General features: G+C 52.1%; 1 protein-coding gene across 2 annotated transcripts in view; it reads left to right on the forward strand.

Moving 5' to 3' along the window:
• The first annotated feature begins 3,970 nt into the window (after positions 1-3,970).
• The window catches only part of TRIP4 (thyroid hormone receptor interactor 4), a 37,805-nt gene continuing 23,850 nt past the window's right edge, over positions 3,971-17,925 (forward strand). Inside the window, exons 1-9 of one of the 2 annotated variants that reach the window (XM_068957958.1) lie at positions 3,971-4,100; positions 7,218-7,384; positions 7,604-7,740; positions 11,087-11,320; positions 12,489-12,567; positions 14,450-14,579; positions 15,115-15,330; positions 15,789-15,915; positions 16,677-16,864. In XM_068957958.1, coding sequence (XP_068814059.1) covers positions 3,994-4,100; positions 7,218-7,384; positions 7,604-7,740; positions 11,087-11,320; positions 12,489-12,567; positions 14,450-14,579; positions 15,115-15,330; positions 15,789-15,915; positions 16,677-16,864 — 1,385 coding nt within the window. In that variant the 5' untranslated portion in view covers positions 3,971-3,993. Of the gene's footprint in view, positions 4,101-4,660; positions 4,812-7,217; positions 7,385-7,603; positions 7,741-11,086; positions 11,321-12,488; positions 12,568-14,449; positions 14,580-15,114; positions 15,331-15,788; positions 15,916-16,676; positions 16,865-17,925 lie in introns of those variants that run through there. The other variant, XM_068957959.1, reaches the window with a different exon arrangement.

A 17,925-nucleotide genomic window follows, 5' to 3' on the forward strand; every position in this document is an offset into this window, starting at 1 on the left:
ACAAGAAGGTGATCAGGAGTAGTCAGCATGGATTCCCCAAAGGGAAATCATGCTTGACCCCTCTGAGAGCCTTCTCTGGTGGAATGACTGGCTGGGTAGATGAGGGGAGAGCAGTGGATGTTGTCTACCTGGACTTGAGCAAGGCTTTTGACACTGTCTCCCATCACATCCTCCTAGGTAAGCTCAGGAAGTGTGGGCTAGACGAGTGGACAGTGAGGTGGCTTGAGAACTGGCTGGATGGCCGAGCTCAGAGGGTTGTGGTGAATGGCGCAGAGTCAAGTTGGAGGCCTGTGGCTAGTGGTGTCCCCCAGGGCTCAGTCCTGGGCCCAGTCTTGTTCAATATATTCCTCAATGACCTGGAGGAAGGGACAGAGTGCACCCTCAGCAAGTTTGCTGAGGATACTAAACTGGGGGGAGAGGCTGACACACCAGAAGACTGTGCTGCCATTCCGAGGGATCTGGACAGGCTGGAGAGGTGGGCGGAGAGGAACCTCCTGAAGTTCAACAAAGGCAAGTGCAGGGTCCTGCACCTAGGCAGGAATAATCCCCTGCACCAGTACAGGCTGGGGGTTGACCTGCTGGAAAGCAGCTCTGCCGAGAAGGACCTGGGAGTGCTGGTGGACAGCAAGTTAAGCATGAGGCAGCAGTGTGCCCTTGTGGCCAAGAAGGCCAATGGTCTCCTGGGGTGCATGAGGCAGAGTGTTGCCAGCAGGTGGAGGGAGGTGATCCTGCCCCTCTCCTCAGCCCTGGAGAGGCCTCACCTGGAGCACTGTGTCCAGTTCTGGGCTCCCCAGTACAAGAGAGACGTGGCACTCCTGGAGAGAGTCCAGCGGAGGGCTACCAAGATGATTAGAGGGCTGGAGCATCTCTCCTAGGAAGAAAGACTGCGAGAGCTGGGCCTGTTCAGCCTGGAGAAGAGAAGATTGAGAGGGGATCTCATCAACGTGTACAAGTATCTGAAGGGGGAGTGTCAAGAGGATGAGGCCAGCCTCTTCTCCGTGGTGCCCAGCAACAGGACAAGAGGCAATGGGCAGAAACTGAACCACAGGAAGTTCCACCTGAACCTGAGAAAAAACTTCTTCGCTGTGAGGGTGACAGAGCATTGGAACAGGTTGCCCAGAGAGGTGGTGGAGTCTCCTTCGCTGGAGATATTCAAAACCCGCCTGGATGTGATCCTGGGCAACGTGCTCTAGGTGACCCTGCTTGAGCAGGGAGGTTGGACTAGATGATCTCCAGAGGTCCCTTCCAACCTAAACGATTCTGTGATTCTGTGATTCTGTGAAATGGTGTCAGGGCACAGCCAGGCCAGGGACTGCTACTGACAGCTTACCAACAGTGTTGCTGAACGCAGAATCATCATCACTGCATATTTTTAATGCGGTTGTGCAAAGCCTCTGCGGCAATGCAGGTCCCCAGGTGAGCAAGGCAAGGTAAACCTCGCTTTCTGACATCCAGCTAGATCCCGTTTCCTGTCCCTAAGAAAGCTAACTGTCTCTCCTCAATGAGACCACTATGTCAGCAGATAGCTGTCCCAAATGCATTCCCTCCTTTTCCAACAGTTTTTTGCTCCCTTTATCCTAAAATTCTTTCAACGTTCATTTTAGTGGGTGTGTTTGGTTAATCAGGCTTTTCGTGTTTTGTTTTTAAGTGGTGACTTTGTTCTCCGTTCCCTTCTCTCCTGTGGTGCCGTTCCGCCTCACTTGCCACGGCGCAAGGCGGGAGCCAGACTCAACTGACTTAATTTAAGTAGAGGCTTTGCTCACAAAACAGAGAGCTAAGTTATTACTGTTTTGGATATCTTTTCATTTGCTTTTTCAAGGGTGGACGATGACACAAGCCGCAGAGGCTCACCTGCTATTTATTATGTTGCCTGAAGCACTGAGCGCTTTGAAAGGTGCTAATAGCAACATATGTATCAGATAAATACATTAGCCATCATTGCTTGTGTCACAGGCGCTGTCCTCTGGAGGGCACAGGCCCATCTTTGCCCTTGGTTCCTTACTCTGCACAGCCCAGACAGATCTGGCCTGTACCGCTCACCATGAGCGCATCCACGTCGGTGGAGGTGGCCCAGATGGAGATTCCTCCGAGGGGCCAGAATTGCTGCTGAGGGAAATATCCTCTCTTCCCTGCAGCCTACATAGACCGCTGAGCTGTGGTTTTTCTTTCACGCATGCTTGCACCGGTTCTGCCCCTTGAGTTCAGAGACGTTTTCTGCTCCTTCCGAATAAGAGGAGAACTAGATCCACAGACTTTTGCTGACTGTGAACAAATCGAAGGGCCGAGGTTTCGGAGCTGGGTGTTTGACAGAGCTCTGTCACTGCCCATGCCTATCTGCTTTACTTACCTTCTGCAGCACTGATGACAGATATGGTTGCCCAGTGTCCTCCTCGCTTTATCCCTGAAGTCTCTCCTCACACCGCTGCCAAAGCCCTGTGTCCTACGACCATCAAACCCCGTTACGTTGCGTAAATGCAGGCTCCAAGTGTGGTCCTGACTTCTGCCACAGCCCTCACTCAGAGGGGGAGCCGGAAGCAAAGGAACCCACGTTTTGGAGGAGGGCAAGGTGTCTGGGATCATCTTCCCGTGCTGTGCCAGACTGTGCACGGCCCAGCGACAGTGCTGGGTGCAGGCAGAGCTGGGAGAATTGGTCTGTCCTAATTAAACCCTGTCCCCTTCCGTTCAGGCTGGGCAGGAGGAAGCAGCTCAGATGTCATCGCTGTGTTGCTGGGGGTAGGAGGCAGCTCAGGGCACCTCTCCTGTATGCAGCCCTCTGTCCTGTGGCCCCCAGAGCCCTCTGTCCTGCCCAGCACAGCCTCGTCCCTCCCAGCCAGGTCTGGGGAAGATGCTCAGCAACAGCAGGAGCTGGATCCCATTTTCACTGCAGAGCCCAGCACTGGAGGTAGAGGAAATTGCTGAGGAAATGCAAAAGCAGAAAACTGACCTTTTCTGCTTCTTATCTCGAAGCCAGAGCTGGAAGCTGCCACTCAGCAGGTGCCTGTGCGAGGCTGCCTCCCCTGCAGGGCCACGTTCCCTGTGAGCCTTTGCGTGCGAGCAAGGCGAGTTGAAGGCCTCCAAGCCTCCAGCTCAGCTCTTCTCCTCTTTCCTTGCCCATTTGTTCAGTGGTTGACAGGCCAGGTTATAGCATTTCTTTGGTTTCCCTGTAGTTCCTAGCCTTGCGGGTTTTCTGGGAGAAGCTGGTGTGCCTGGAAGCTCACCTTTGGAGCAGAGCTGTGCCCTGGTAAGGCAACACCTTCAGCAACAGCAAATTGCTGGCTGATGCCTTCCTACTTCAGAGGCCTGGTGCACCCAAGCCCAGCGGTCTTGCCTGTGGTACCGCACCAGGCTGTAGGCAGAGGAGACATGCTCCTTGCTTCAGTCCTGGGAGCAGTCTGGCCCGAGGGCTGGGTGCAGGGCTGGGTGGCTGAAGAAGGGCTGCAGGATCGGGGGAAGGAAACAGCACGTTTTATTTTCTCTGTAGCGTGCCCTGCACTGTGGAAGGATTTGGAAAAGGTCAGCAAGACAGCTTTTTCGCCCCTGCCCACCTGACTTAGCCTCGCTAGTCTTTCACCCTCTTCCATCCACCTTAAAAAAAGAGGCTAAGTCAAGCATTTGGGGCAAAGGCAGGGGGACCACAAGTGCAGCATTTCTGCTTGGGCCATCACCAAAGGTGGTGGCATCCTCAGCTTCTCTCATACCCTCGGCATGATTGAGAGAGTTTCTGCAGCAGCTGCTGCTTCCTCCTTCCCCTACAAGGAAACACGAGCAGCTGGCGGCTTCAGCTCCCAGTGAAACCAGGCTTGCCCATGTCTTCCAAGCTGCCCTGCTTCTTTCTGCTCCTACCTCGGTAAATCTTTCTACCATCTACATTGAGCAAATGTTTAGTGAGGAACTGGAACACGGACTGCGGTTAGGTAAGTAGCAGGAGCTGGGCTTGCAGGATCCTTAACTGTAGGAAAGAGCCAGCTGGGACGAAGGGAGCGTCCGTAGAAGATGAGAAAGCAGGAAGAGAAGGAGGAAAGGACGCTTGAGGCAGGAGCTCTTAACCCACCGAAAGGAAGCAAGACCGTCCAGCTGCTGCCTCCGGTGGGCACTGAAAGGCATGTGGAGGGCCCTGGGGTGGACCAGGGGGCTCTTGGATGGGTCCCAAAGGGACCACAGCAGAAAGCTGAGGCTCTGGAGTGCACCGAAAGGCACTTTCTGTAAGCCGGTCTCTTCAGGCTTGGTAGGCCTGTAGCCATGCGCAAACCCATAGTTTCGCCGATCCGAGGGCCTTGCTCTGGCTCAGCCCAGACGGCAGCTTCATAGAAAAGGTAATAAGGGAGTAACACAGGGACTCCGCGGGGTCTCTACGGAAAGACACCCACCCCCCAGCTCTGGAGCCAGCCCCTGCCCGAGGTAGGGCACCCGCACCCCAACCCGCCGCCGGGGAGAACGGCGGGAGGCCGAGGGCGGCCAGCACCCTGCCAGCTTGGCTCAGGCCTCTGCGGTGCCTGCGGGGGTTGGGAGGAGAGACAGAGAGGTTTTAATTGTGGAGTAAAAAAAAATAAAAATAAAAAGACTGAAAAATGGGGGGATGATTGAGGGCCTGGGCAGAGCCCCCGCTGAGCGGAGGCGCCGGGCGCTCCCCGGCGCGGAACCGGCGCGCCCGGCCGCGTTTCCGGGAGGCGCCGGGGCCGCCGTGACGCGCCGGTGCGCCGCCCTTTGCCTTCCCCCGCGCGTAACATGGCGGCGCCCAGCCCGCTCCTGGACTGGTGCGTCCAGCACCTGCGCGGCGACTTCGGGCTGGACGTGGGCGAGGAGGTCGTGCGGTGAGCGGGGCTGCGGCGGGGAGGGCGTGGGGACCCCCCCCCCCACCCCGGGCGGCACACGGCTGCCGCGGCCGCCCTGCAGGGACCTGCGCGGCGGGGCCCTGCGGGAGCCAGGGAGGGACCCGCGCAGCGCCGGGACCCCCCGCCGCGGGGCCAGCGGGTCCGTGCTGCCCCTGCCCGCTGTGGCGGGCCGCGGGGCCCCCCCGGGTCTCCTCGGGGCCCCCCGAGCTGCTCCCCCCCCCCCAACCCGGGTCTCCTCGGGGGCCCCCTGAGCTGCTCCCCCCCCCCCAACCCGGGTCTCCTCGGGGCCCCCCGAGCTGCTCCCCCCCCCTCCCCCAACCCGGGTCTCCTCGGGGGCCCCCCGAGGTCCCCCCCCCCAACCCGGGTCTCCTCGGGGGCCCCCCCGGGCTCCCCCCCCCCCAACCCGGGTCTCCTCGGGGGCCCCCCGAGCTCCCCCCCCCCCAACCCGGGTCTCCTCGGGGGCCCCCCGAGCTCCCCCCCCCCCAACCCGGGTCTCCTCGGGGGCCCCCCGAGCTCCCCCCCCCCCAACCCGGGTCTCCTCGGGGGCCCCCCGAGCTCCCCCCCCCCCAACCCGGGTCTCCTCGGGGGCCCCCCGAGCTCCCCCCCCCCCAACCCGGGTCTCCTCGGGGGCCCCCCGAGCTCCCCCCCCCCCAACCCGGGTCTCCTCGGGGGCCCCCCGAGCTCCCCCCCCCCCCAACCCGGGTCTCCTCGGGGGCCCCCCGAGCTCCCCCCCCCCCAACCCGGGTCTCCTCGGGGGCCCCCCGAGCTCCCCCCCCCCCCAACCCGGGTCTCCTCGGGGGCCCCCCGAGCTCCCCCCCCCCCAACCCGGGTCTCCTCGGGGGCCCCCCGAGCTCCCCCCCCCCCAACCCGGGTCTCCTCGGGGGCCCCCCGAGCTCCCCCCCCCCCAACCCGGGTCTCCTCGGGGGCCCCCCGAGCTCCCCCCCCCCCAACCCGGGTCTCCTCGGGGGCCCCCCGAGCTCCCCCCCCCCCAACCCGGGTCTCCTCGGGGGCCCCCCGAGCTCCCCCCCCCCCAACCCGGGTCTCCTCGGGGACCCCCCGAGCTCCCCCCCCCCCAACCCGGGTCTCCTCGGGGACCCCCCGAGCTCCCCCCCCCCCAACCCGGGTCTCCTCGGGGCCCCCCGAGCTGCTCCCCTCCCCCCCCCAACCCGGGTCTCCTCGGGGCCCCCCGAGCTGCTCCCCTCCCCCCCCCAACCCGGGTCTCCTCGGGGGCCCCCCCGGGCTCCCGCCCCCCCCAACCCGGGTCTCCTCGGGGGCCCCCCCGGGCTCCCGCCCCCCCCAACCCGGGTCTCCTCGGGGGCCCCCCCGGGCTCCCGCCCCCCCCAACCCGGGTCTCCTCGGGGGCCCCCCCGAGCTGCTCCCCCCCCCCCAACCCGGGTCTCCTCGGGGGCCCCCCCGAGCTGCTCCCCCCCCCCCAACCCGGGTCTCCTCGGGGGCCCCCCCGAGCTGCTCCCCCCCCCCCAACCCGGGTCTCCTCGGGGGCCCCCCCGAGCTGCTCCCCCCCCCCCAACCCGGGTCTCCTCGGGGGCCCCCCCGGGCTCCCCCCCCCCCAACCCGGGTCTCCTCGGGGCCCCCCGAGCTGCTCCCCTCCCCCCCCCCAACCCGGGTCTCCTCGGGGGCCCCCCCGGGCTCCCCCCCCCCCAACCCGGGTCTCCTCGGGGGCCCCCCCGGGCTCCCCCCCCCCCAACCCGGGTCTCCTCGGGGCCCCCCCGAGCTGCTCCGCCCCCAACCCGGGTCTCCTCGGGGGCCCCCGAGCTGTTCCCCTCCCCCCCCCCAACCCGGGTCTCCTCGGGGCCCCCCCGAGCTGCTCCGCCCCCTCCCCAACCCGAGTCTCCTCGGGAGCCCCCCCACCCCGGTCCTGTGCCACCTCCCGCTTAGGGCACCCCAGCCAACACAGATGGGAAATGCTGAGTTCCTAGCAGGTTTCGGACCACCGTCGGGGCCGCCTCCCACAGCGGGTGGGCTCAGAGTCCGTCTCCCTCCGTGTGTTGCGGACCCAGGGAGAGCCTGGGGCATCTCCACGCTTTGTCTCTGCTGTTGGCTCCTTGTGAGGGCCTGTGGGAAGCACTTTGAATTTGTGGGGCAGGAGGTAACAAAAGAGAGGTGTCAGATGGCTATAGATAGCCGAGGAAAGGCTATTTCTGTGTATTTAAAGCTCATGGGCTTAGGTTTCTGGTTAGATTTTTATGTAGGTGGTACATGAATCTCTCTTAGAAAATCCATTCCTTCCCATGGCCTCTTTCAGCAACCTGAAGAGGAGACTGCAAGTGATTAGCTGCACTAGTTGTGCGTGTGCGTGATTAGACTGTTGGTTTCCTGAGAGTGAAAGCCCTGTTACCCATTTTCCTCTGTGCTGTCCTCTTGCAGGTACATCTTGTCGATAACGAATGAGGATGAGATCCGGGAGTACGTCATTGACCTCATTCAGGGGACCGACGGGAAGAAGAGTCGGTTTGTGGAAGAACTGCTGGCCAGGTGGCGGAAAGCCTCTCAGCTGCCTTCTGAGCTTTTACCAGCGTATCGGAAAAAGGATGGTGAGCAGTACTGAGATGAAGGAATTAAAGTATCAAATAAGCAATTGTTCTGTTTATAGACAGTAATATGGCCCTGAAGTACCTGTGGACCGGCCTATTTCTGTATGTCATGAAAGTTTAAAGTCAATTTTCGTTCACCAGCTGGATGCAGGAGTTCAGGGACATCTTTTTCTTGCTGGTAGTTACCAAGCCTTTCTTTGTGGTTATGCACTCTTCTAGAGACTTCAGAAGTGCCTCGGGCTGGAGACCAGGCGAAAAAGGGTAAACGCAAAGGAAGGAACAAACAGGAAACACCTGCATATGCTGAGCCAAGTATACATGTAGAAGAAGTAAAAACCCCCCTTGACCTGGCCAAGGTGAGTGTAGCTGGCATGTGAGGGCAGAGGGGCTGCTGGGGTGTTGAGTGACTGTGTGGGTCAGTGGATCTTCAGGGCAGATTATGAACCTGGGTTGCGGGGAGAGCTCATATCAAGCGCTCTAACAACAGAAGCGATTGAGAACAGAAATAAGCTTTCAGAGATATGAATCCTTTATTACTGGAGTCCTGATGAAAGCAGTTGTGTGCCTGAAAGCACATTTGTCTCTTCCAGCTACATCAGTATGTCTAAGAAATATTTACCTCCCCAGTCAAACCTCGTCCTGCTTATGTTTGTTAGCATCTTATCTACATCACTGCTTCTGTGAGATACATGTGCCTTACTAGCAAGAGACCTTTCTTCACTAATAGGGTGCATTTAGCGTGGCAGCCGTGAGCTGTAACCTGAGGAAATACTTTGGCAGCTGTTGGGATGGGTGGGAGTTGCACGATGTAAGGGAGTTGCACGATGTAAGGGCGTTGCCAGCAAGTTGTGCAGTAGCCTCGTTGCAATGAGAGGGGCAGCTGTTTCCATATATCGGTGCTGTTCAAAGCTGACAGCAGGTTTGGGCAGACAGTGCTCATACTGTGTGCGTACAGGAGTCTTTCACTACTGTGCGGTAAATGACATACCTGGGAATGAGGAGAAAAGTTGAATATGTTTGTGTCTATAACAGAGAGTAGACTATCGATCATCAGGTCGTGAATATGCCAAAGTGGATTTTACTCCCTCTAAAGAAGCTTGAATGAGAGGGTGGACAATGAAAATAGATGCTATAATTAGTAATTATAAATAGTAATTATAATTACTAATAGCAGGTATTTATTTAAATCAGAGTTGAGAAGGTTGTGGAATGAACAAAGCCAGCATGTGGGTGAAATGTTCCTATCTGCTCTATTCAAAACCTTTCAGTCATGCTGAATAAAGCTTTAATTGGCAATTGAAATATTGCAGGCTGCCAGGCTCCTGCTGCTTCAGAGGAAAAGGCCTTGAACGCTAGATAGAGGAATCTGAAGAGCTGTAGCTAGTGTGTTTTCACTGGGCTTCAGCTTTGGTTTGGCAGTCTGGTTTGGCTATTTCCCTCTCCTACTCAGCTCCACTTCTAGATACTTCAAGAGTTAGCTTGAACTCTATAAACAGAATTTTTTGAAGTACTCATAAATAGTTTGAATTCCAGTAAAAGAAACTGGAAAATATGAGAATATGAGAAAAACAGGAAATCCTGCAGTTTCCAAGCAGCACAATGCCATGCAGGAAACATTAGTTGCCTTTCTTTATGCTTTCTTTTATAATCGACTAATACCTTTTTTTTTGCAGTCTTGCTTTCAATTCAGTAGAACTGAGTGCGTCAGTAAGCACATCGGATATGAGGATATTTGCTGTTAAACGTTGTTGTGATTACCTAGGCTGAATTTCTGCATTTTGTTTCTTGTATGCTGGGTTTTGACCCTGAACTTTGTAGCTAGCTTGCTGAGAACCTAAGCTCCTTGCTTACCTCCTGATCCAGCTGCAGAACGGTGGCCCCAGTTTGTATCAAGTATAGCGGATAATTGCTCTCTGAAGTGTAGGAGTATGCCCTGCAAAAATAGGTGTAGGGACGTGCAGTGTGCCTGATTTCTGTTGGACTGTGGTGGAGTCCTTCATGCTATAAAGTCCTTCAGGCGCATTGCACATCCTGAAATGAAGTTCCACTGTTTATCCAGGTGCAACTCTGACATGGAGTCACTGAGTAACATCCAAATCCTAAAAGTCAGGTTAGCACCTGGATAAATTGTGGAAATTAAGAGTTACAGTTTTACACTGAGAGTTTTGTACTAGGGAAGCTGCAAATGCTTAAAATGTTTGTAAAGGCAATCATCTGAAAGGTAAAAGAATGCATTCTTGAAACTGAGGGGTTAAATGTGCCATTGATGTGATGTGCCGTTTCATTGGAGTCACCCTTTAACCTAATAAAACCACTGAAAAACCTCTGCTGAGCTTTGCTAATCAAGGTCACTATGCATTTTTGTTCTTTCCTAAGTGTAGCGTTCGGATTTGGTCATGGCGGTAAAGCCAATTGAGCAGAGCTGGAAGAGCTGGAAAGGCTGTGCCTACTTGTCACTGAACCAGTAGCCTGCTGGTGTTGAGAAGAGAGCATGAGCCAAGCTGGTGAATACAACAGACAATATAAGAGGTGTCCTAATGCCACTGTAAAGCACCATCAGTGAGAAAAGCAACGTGGGGGGATGCTGGGAGCTAGAAGCGGTGCTAGCTGGGCTGCAGGTCAGGGAGCTGGAGTGATCTGTTAGCATGCAGCAACCAGGGGAAGTGAGTTGTTATTCTGTGGTGAGTCAAGATAGGTTTTCTGGGAAAGGGATTCTTAGAAATCCTCTCCTGCTCTATATGAGAGAGAGTCTATGCAGAGGAGAGACAAAAGAGAAGCTGTCCTTGAGCTGCAAGAGGATTTTCAAGCATGTCACAGATATGACAAGAAAAAGGCAGAGAGTATGTTTGTATTGGAGCGCCGCTTGCTGAAACAGCTAAGGGTAATGAATCATAGCTTTTCTTGGTCGTGGCTAGTGTGCAATTCATGGTTGAAACCAGTCTCATCTAGTGTTATGAGATGGGTTTGTGCCTTGAGTGTATTGTGCTTACTTTCAAAGCACCAGTTTTTGAGTCTTGCCAGAGAAATGGTATCGGGCTCGAGATGGCTTTGGTCTGTCCCTGTGGAATAATTTGAGTTATTATTTGTAATTAATTCCTCCATGCAATTCGTGTCTCAACTGATACCTGCTGGAGATGTTGGGGTGAGAGGGAACTCTTTGTTTCTTTGAACAAGATGCAAGGTCCCTCCCTGGGGAGAAAATGGAGAATTCTGCCATTAGATTGTTAATCCAGCCATCATCCAAAATGCCTTGCTTCATTCCTGATCGGGGTTTCTCTGCCTGAGCCTGAGCCAAACCTTAGATATGCAGCCCTTGACTGAAACTAGAGAGTAGCCTTTGAGAGTAAGTCTGGGAGTAGTTGGGCTGCTATTTGAAGCTGTTAAATATCAGTGAGTTGATAATACAGGTCCTGGGGACAGACAGCACTGCTACTATCTAGACCCAAACAGAGGCAGCGAACAGATCAAACGGATCTGCAACATCCTTTTGTCCTTGTTTTGTTTAGATTGCTTAGATCTTTCCTGACAGTCCTAAGCTTGTCTTTCAGTTGTCTTGATTTGAATCTGGGGTCTGGTCCAAGTTTCCTTCTGGTTAGGCAGAAGGATGAACATCTGAGTCTCCCCAGTCTGTTCTAGGGTCGATGCTTTCTCTTTGCTGCTGTGGTTGCAGTGTGAATGCAGTTCATTTTCTTTGCTTCGCAGGCCCAGGAGACGGGCAGTGGAGTCAACAACAGTAGTAATTCCTCTAAGAAGAAGGCCAAATATGTCAACCTGTATACCAAGGAAGGGCAAGACAAGCTGGCCGTCCTGATTCCTGGGCGTCACACCTGCGAGTGCCTGGGCCAGAAGCACAAGCTTATCAACAACTGCTTGATTTGTGGGCGCATTGTCTGCGAGCAGGAGGGCTCCGGACCCTGCCTGTTCTGCGGTGCACTGGTTAGTAACGAGGTGGTTTCTGTTTGCCACGTTTAAATGCGGCTTATTGTGCTCAGGGGTTTGAAATAGCATGGGGCTGAATTAGCCTCTTTGCTTTTCCTCTCAGATTAAAGCTCCTGTGGTGAATTGCTCCAAGCTGTACAGGAAAGAGCCTGTACCACCTCTTTCTGGGGGAAGGAGAACTGATGCGGCTTTAAGTCACTTTGTGCTGCTTTTGTGATGGACTGCATCAGAGAGAGGAGACATTTCCCTCATAATGTGCATCACTTTGGAGCTTGTCTGATATACGTCAGTGTCCTGTGGCTGTCCTGTGTACTGCACTGGTGCCCAAAATGCGTGCGAGGCTTCAGCCTCATCCAGGGAACAGCACTGCCAGGGCCAGCGTGCTGACTGTTTCCTACAGCGCTTCTACATGCATTAGTTGGAATGTCTAGTACGTCCTGTAGTGGGTTGAAAGGGCAGTTTTGGAGGAAGGAGGGAAGGATAGATATCGTGCAGTTTATTACAAGTACTCTCAGCCTGCATGGACAGTCGTAAGGTCTACAGCATTGAAACCTTCAGCAAAGACTTCCTTTTTCCAGATGTTCATTAGCTGTTAATGAGCTCTTGGAAAATCACGTTCAAAGTGAAGGATGCTAAATTTGGTTGCTTTTGTTATTATCTTTTTTTTTTTTTTAACTTAAATGATTTTCTTTTAAAAATTCAAGTTGTATTTGTCCTCTGGGCAAGATAGTGACTACAGGTTCAGTAAAGTTAATTTCAGGGAGAGAAAATCAAATGGTTGGGTGGAGAAAATATTTTAAATCAGATTGGTAACTGTTTTTCAAGACCAATTTACAAGTGACCAACTAAGAGGAAAGACCTCTCTGGTAAACGTTGCTCATCTGCTCAGAGAAGTTCTGAGACCATTTCTCATTGTTTAAGATTGCCTAGCAATGTGTTCACCCACAGAACCAAGAAAAACCAAGCTGGACAAAACTCATGGGAAGTTTTTAGAAATATAAGTAAAGAACAAGCTTTCAGGATTCTCCCTACGTAAATAGCACAGAAGGAAACAAGGTGTGGACTCTCTTGGCCATCTTTAACAGCTTGCTTTGAGCTGTCGTCTAAGGCCCTGAGGCTGGTCAAGTGTGTGGTGTCCTGCCTAATCTTCATTTTTTTTCCGTAGGTATGCACTAAAGAAGAGCAGGACATTCTTCAGCGAGACTCAAACAAGAGCCAGAAGTTGCTGAAGAAGCTCATGGCAGGTTAGTAGCAATTGTATGCCGGCAATATGATGAATCCCATCAGTTATGCAGCAGGGGGAGCCCTGTTCTACCTCGCTGTGCTGCACGTTGGACTTGCCCTGATGTTGCATAAGAATAAGAGTGTATATGTTCTTTCTGTAAGTTGTTTAGATGTGTTCATCCGAACTATAAAGATTTGTTGGCAAAGTCTAAAGGAAATTCCTTCTAAGGAGCTTACACCTCAACGTTTCTCTGAAATGTAGATTCCCAAGACAGTCTGCAAACTCTTTGCTTCAAACCTTACTGACCCACTCCCTCCCTCCCTCCCTCCCTCCCGTTCCTGCACGGTGTCTGTGGTGGGTATTAAAAGGATAGCTGGGAAGCTACCTCATTGTATCCTCTCAGTAAGCACTCGGCAGTATTTCTGGAATTCAGTGGAGGTGATAACTGCAAGTGTCAAATGGCAACGTATAATGTGCGTACCCAGAGGCCCCAAGGCTGCTTGTTAGGCGTTCCTGAATCAATCATATGAACTGGCCCACTGTAGTAGTCCTTGAAAATTAGGATAAGTCCCATGTGGAACATGTGCTGTGGAAGATGAAGTGCTGCTATCCGATTTTCTGGGTCTACAGAGGTGTTGGTTAATTTTCCTAATGATTCTTCTTGTCTAACACTTATCTTGGGAGCTAAAAATAGGAGCAGAGCCAAGGAAAGCAAAAGGAAATAATACCCGCTCTCCCAGTGAAGACCTGTGCATTGTAGGGATGTTTGTCTGCGTTTAGTTGAAACATATCCAAGGTCGCAGTGTTCTTGTTTGAAAAATAAACTGCTGAAGAACCAGGGGAGTGTTTACTCTAGGTCTCAGTGTCAACTTCTCTAGAGCTGCTGTGATGCAGGAGGTCTTGCCAGTCCTTGAGAATAATAGCTGATCACAGAGTCAGTCTGTGTATAATCTCTCTGCAGAGATCCTGATGTACTTCAAGATCCCGTTTTCTTACCCATTTTGTTGGTCTTCGCTTCTGCTTGGTCTTGCTTTCTGCATTATGTGTGTAGGTGAAAGGTGAAACATGGCTACCTACTTGTCTCAGAAGTGAAAAAATGTGGATCAGTAGCAATAGAGGAATACAGGCTTTTTTGTTTCCCTGGATTTAACCCAAGGCATTATGCTGCGTAATGTCTTCTGTGAAGTGCGCTGGTTTGTTCCACTGCCGGCTGTGATGCAAACTATTTTTTCCTTTTTTTGTGTGTCAGCTTTTTTGTTTGTTTGTTTGTTTTGTTTCGTTTTTCCTGCCTCTTGCTGTTGTGATAAGAAATCGGAGATTGTTGTTGGGAATAGATTTCTCCATCTCTGCCTATGGCTGGTCTCAAAAACCTGCTGAGGCATATTAGGGGAGGATTTTCTTTGTGAGGCACTCATACAGCAGCAGACGTGGGACTTGCTCTGTGCATCAATAGCAGTTGTCAGTGATCTCTTGTGACCAAGAGTGCCCTCCTTGACATCTTCAATTTCTGTTTGTGGTGGTAACAATGGTTAGGAGGTAATTTGGCTTTTAGGAGGAGACTTAAAGCCTGTGGTTGAGGATGGGCAGACTGAACTGACCAAATTGTTAGGGAAGGGCAAAAGTGAATCAAAGAGCAGGGCCTCCTCTCTAAATGCTACCTAGTCGTGGCCACTGTGGTCACGTTTTCATCTTTGGGAGAAGGAATCTGTGAAAGGGGTTTAGAGAGTAAGTCGAGGCTTGGACTGATTTTAAAAAGTGCTGATCTTGATGCAAGATCTCTCTTTTAGCTCCTTTAATGACATCTGTTTTAGGGAGTGTTTCTGCAGCCAGGCCTATCAGATTGGGATTGAGACAGCTGGCCTGCCCCATAAGATTGAGCTGTGATTTGTTTTGCATCTCAGGTGCTGAAAGTTCGGGGAATTTGGAAGCCATAAGCAAGGACTTACTGCCTCGACAAGAAGCTAGGCTCAAAGCAGGCCTGGAGATGGCTGTGAAACACAAAGACAAGTTACTGGAATTTGACAGGACAAGGTAAGGTACTAGCGGAGACTATCATGAAATGAAATAAATTACCTAGCAGGCAAGGCTGCCTTTAACTGAAATGTTATAGAGTTCCTTGTGAAACCTAGGCTGTAGCTACAGACACGTTCACGTTGGAGTTGGGCCTTCACATTCACTGAAACAAGAGCCAAGACATGGTGGTGAGAGGGAGGTACGTGGGCTATGGTTCCTGCAGCCTGTAATTGTGTTTTCTAGCCCTAAACTGGGGAAGGGCCCTTTCATGGTGGAAGGGGAGTAGAATCCCTGAAGCTGCCCCTATGCCAAGCTGGGACCTATGGTCTGCACAGGATGCACTCCATATTAAAGGTGGGAACAGTTGGGATCTGTGTCAGGTGGCTCTGTGGCCCTCCAATGGGTCCTGTTTGGATGTCCTTGCTTTGTGTCCCTGACAACCTAGCTCTCTGGAGAGAACAGAAAGGAGATAAAGAGGCAGGGCCAGGCCAGGCAAAGCTGCGTGACTGTCCCTCTGTGCTGGTCTTCTACCATTGCGGTTGTTTCTGGCCAGTGTGCGTCGAACCCAGGTCATCGACGATGAATCGGATTACTTTGCTACAGACTCCAACCAGTGGCTTTCCAAGCAAGAAAGGGAGGCCCTCCAGAAGAGAGAGCAGGAACTGCGGGAGCTGCGCCACGCTTCTCGACTTACCAAAAAAATCACCATAGACTTTGCTGGCAGGCAGATTCTGGAGGAGGACAACAGCATGGCTGAATATCACAGCAAGTGAGTGAGTGCTGGCAGTGCAAAGGCATGCCCAAGAGCAGGGAGGTGACAATCATGGCTAATGGCGGCCTGGCCGCATCTGGAACAGCAAATGTAAGGAAAGCTGAGCAAGCTTTTCTTCCTTGAGGGTCTTTGTGGGTCGCAACATATCTCTTTCAGCACAACTCTGCTGTGTGAGACTTGTACAGAGTCTCATTAGCTGATATGTCTGTTAAATGTAAAGCTGCCCTAGAAAGAGATGTTGCGGAACGGCTATATCAACAGAATCAATTCGAATCAAATTCAAACCAGGAAGTTTCTGTAGTAGCTAAGAGTGGCTGTCCAAAATAAAAATTGGACTGAGCAAAGAAATCATCTAGTTAGGGTACGTGGTAAAAAAATGCTTTGGGTCAGAAGTGTTTGTGAAGGGAGCAGGTAGGGAAGCAGGGAATTTTCATGAGTCTTGTTTGTGCTTGCAGACTGGATGAAACCATTGAAGCCATTAATTATGGCACGCTAGGCAAGCCAGTTGAGAGTCCAGAAGCCAAGACGACTATGAGTTCTGGTGTTTTAGTGAATCCCCGTCTTCTTCAGCCTGCGCCTTTGGTCAGTACGGGTTGAGCGATTTATCCCACAATAATGGCTAACTCTGGAAGAGCTGGGCTTAAGAACTGTGACCTCTAGCATGTTTGTACTACCTCTTTCCTGCCCTGTGTTGTGGAGATCCTCATTAGCTATCTGAGCTGGAGACTCAGAGAAAGTTTGTCAATGCCCTGCTCTGCTCCTTGCTCTTTGGAGGTCTGGCTAATTTGAGTTTCAGTCTCCTGCCCCCTTTTGAGAAACCTGGAAGAATTTCTAAGGTTGTGTCAGCTTTTCAGCTCTATTTATGAGGCCTTTTCTCCCAGATTTCTCATTGCCACTGGGCATAAGCTCTGTTCTCTGATTCCATTTTAATCATGGTGTGCTTGGTGCATGCTAAGCGTTTTGGAGGTTGAAAGATTCTCAGTGCAACACCCACTGCATTTTGCGTGTTGACAGCTGTGAATATGCTTTGAACATTGTATCTTCCCACAAATGCTTTGGGAGACCTGTATATAGTTTTATTCTTTAAACCAGTAGTTGAGCTTTGGTGCATATAAAGGGAGAGCTGCACAGAGTGGATTCACTACCTTGCTTTTACTCCTGCCAAAGTATGGCTTGTAAGCACAGCATTCTGCTCGCAAGGAAGAAAGAGCAGAGTGATCTCAGTAAGAGTAGTACCTTTGTCCTTAAGTGAAGGAAAACTTCAAATAGAATTTACACTTCATGTCCACTGTTACTAGAGAGAAGTGCTAACCTTTCTCTTCTTTGTTTTGAACGCACTGAAGTGGGTGGACCAGACTGGTTCGCTCCCACACAGGAAAGCCATCCATTCTACGAACGCTGCAAATGAATCTGGCTCAGAGAGGAACAGGTTGCGGATTCAGGATCGAGAGTTACAGGAAATCTCAGATGATGGTTGGTGCCTCAGCATGCACCAGCCTTGGGCTTCCTTGCTCATAAGAGGAATCAAAAGGTAAAGGAGTGACCTGAACTGTGGCTTACCCTGACCAGCTCTTGCTTCAGAGGTGAGATGGGAAGTTGTGTTCCTCAGAGCACCTCTGTGGACTCGATGGCATTGTGAGTGATGTCACTGTGACTGATACCTACTGATAGCTCCAAATTTTTGCTAACTATTGTTCCGTGGGCTTATCTAGCTCTCTATTTGAAACGTTCCTTGTCTTGAGAGGGGAACAACCGTGAAGGGTGTGTAAAAAATAAGAAGCTACACATCCTCATCCAGTGTACTGATCGTTTGGGAAGCCTTCCCCCCCCCCCCCCAATGAAAATAGCTAACCTGGAAGGTGCAAGCTTCTTCGTAATGGATAAAATGGGTAAATTTAGAGAGAGGCTGAGATTTCTGCAGTGAAGTCAGGGCATACCTTCCTGGAATTTCAAAGGTAAATAAACTGAAAATGTACCTATTGTCTTTTTGTCCATCATAAAGAAGCCAACAGTGGGACCAGGCTATTAAAAAAACCCTCTCTACCACCTTCCCCCTCTGGCCTAGGAATCAGGTTCTGAAGAGAAGGCCCTTCAGCCCAGCAACCCTGACGTATCAGTTCTCCTTTCTACTATTAATACAGAACAAAGCATCTTGTCTTCTTTAGCCTTTTTTTTTTTTGCCTTCAAAGGATTTTTCATTTTAGAGAGCAAAGTGGTATGTTTTTTTTAGTGTCCCAGGCTAAAGATGCTGTAAATCTTAATGTGTGCTGCTTTTGCATCCAGGTGGTCTGAGGAGGCTGTCATCTGCTCTGATACAGCTGGAGCATAGATGCCTAGTGCCCATATGGGCATCCCTGCGAATTGCAGCTAATGATGGCTTTGTATGGATGTGTGACCCTTTATTACTCCCTAGATTGCATGCTTACTGTGCATAGCTTTTTGAGCTTGTAAGTGAATTGCGTGTAGGACAATCTGACATACATGTCCAAAATGTTGTTTTATTTGCAGAGGAGCCGTGTCCCTTTTTGCTGTTGCTCTAAAGCAGTGAGAACATGCTTTGCTTGTGGCATTATTTCTTGCCCATCTCAGCTT

The sequence above is a fragment of the Struthio camelus genome, chromosome 12 (genome assembly GCF_040807025.1).
Source record: "Struthio camelus isolate bStrCam1 chromosome 12, bStrCam1.hap1, whole genome shotgun sequence".
Lineage (NCBI taxonomy): Eukaryota > Metazoa > Chordata > Aves > Struthioniformes > Struthionidae > Struthio > Struthio camelus.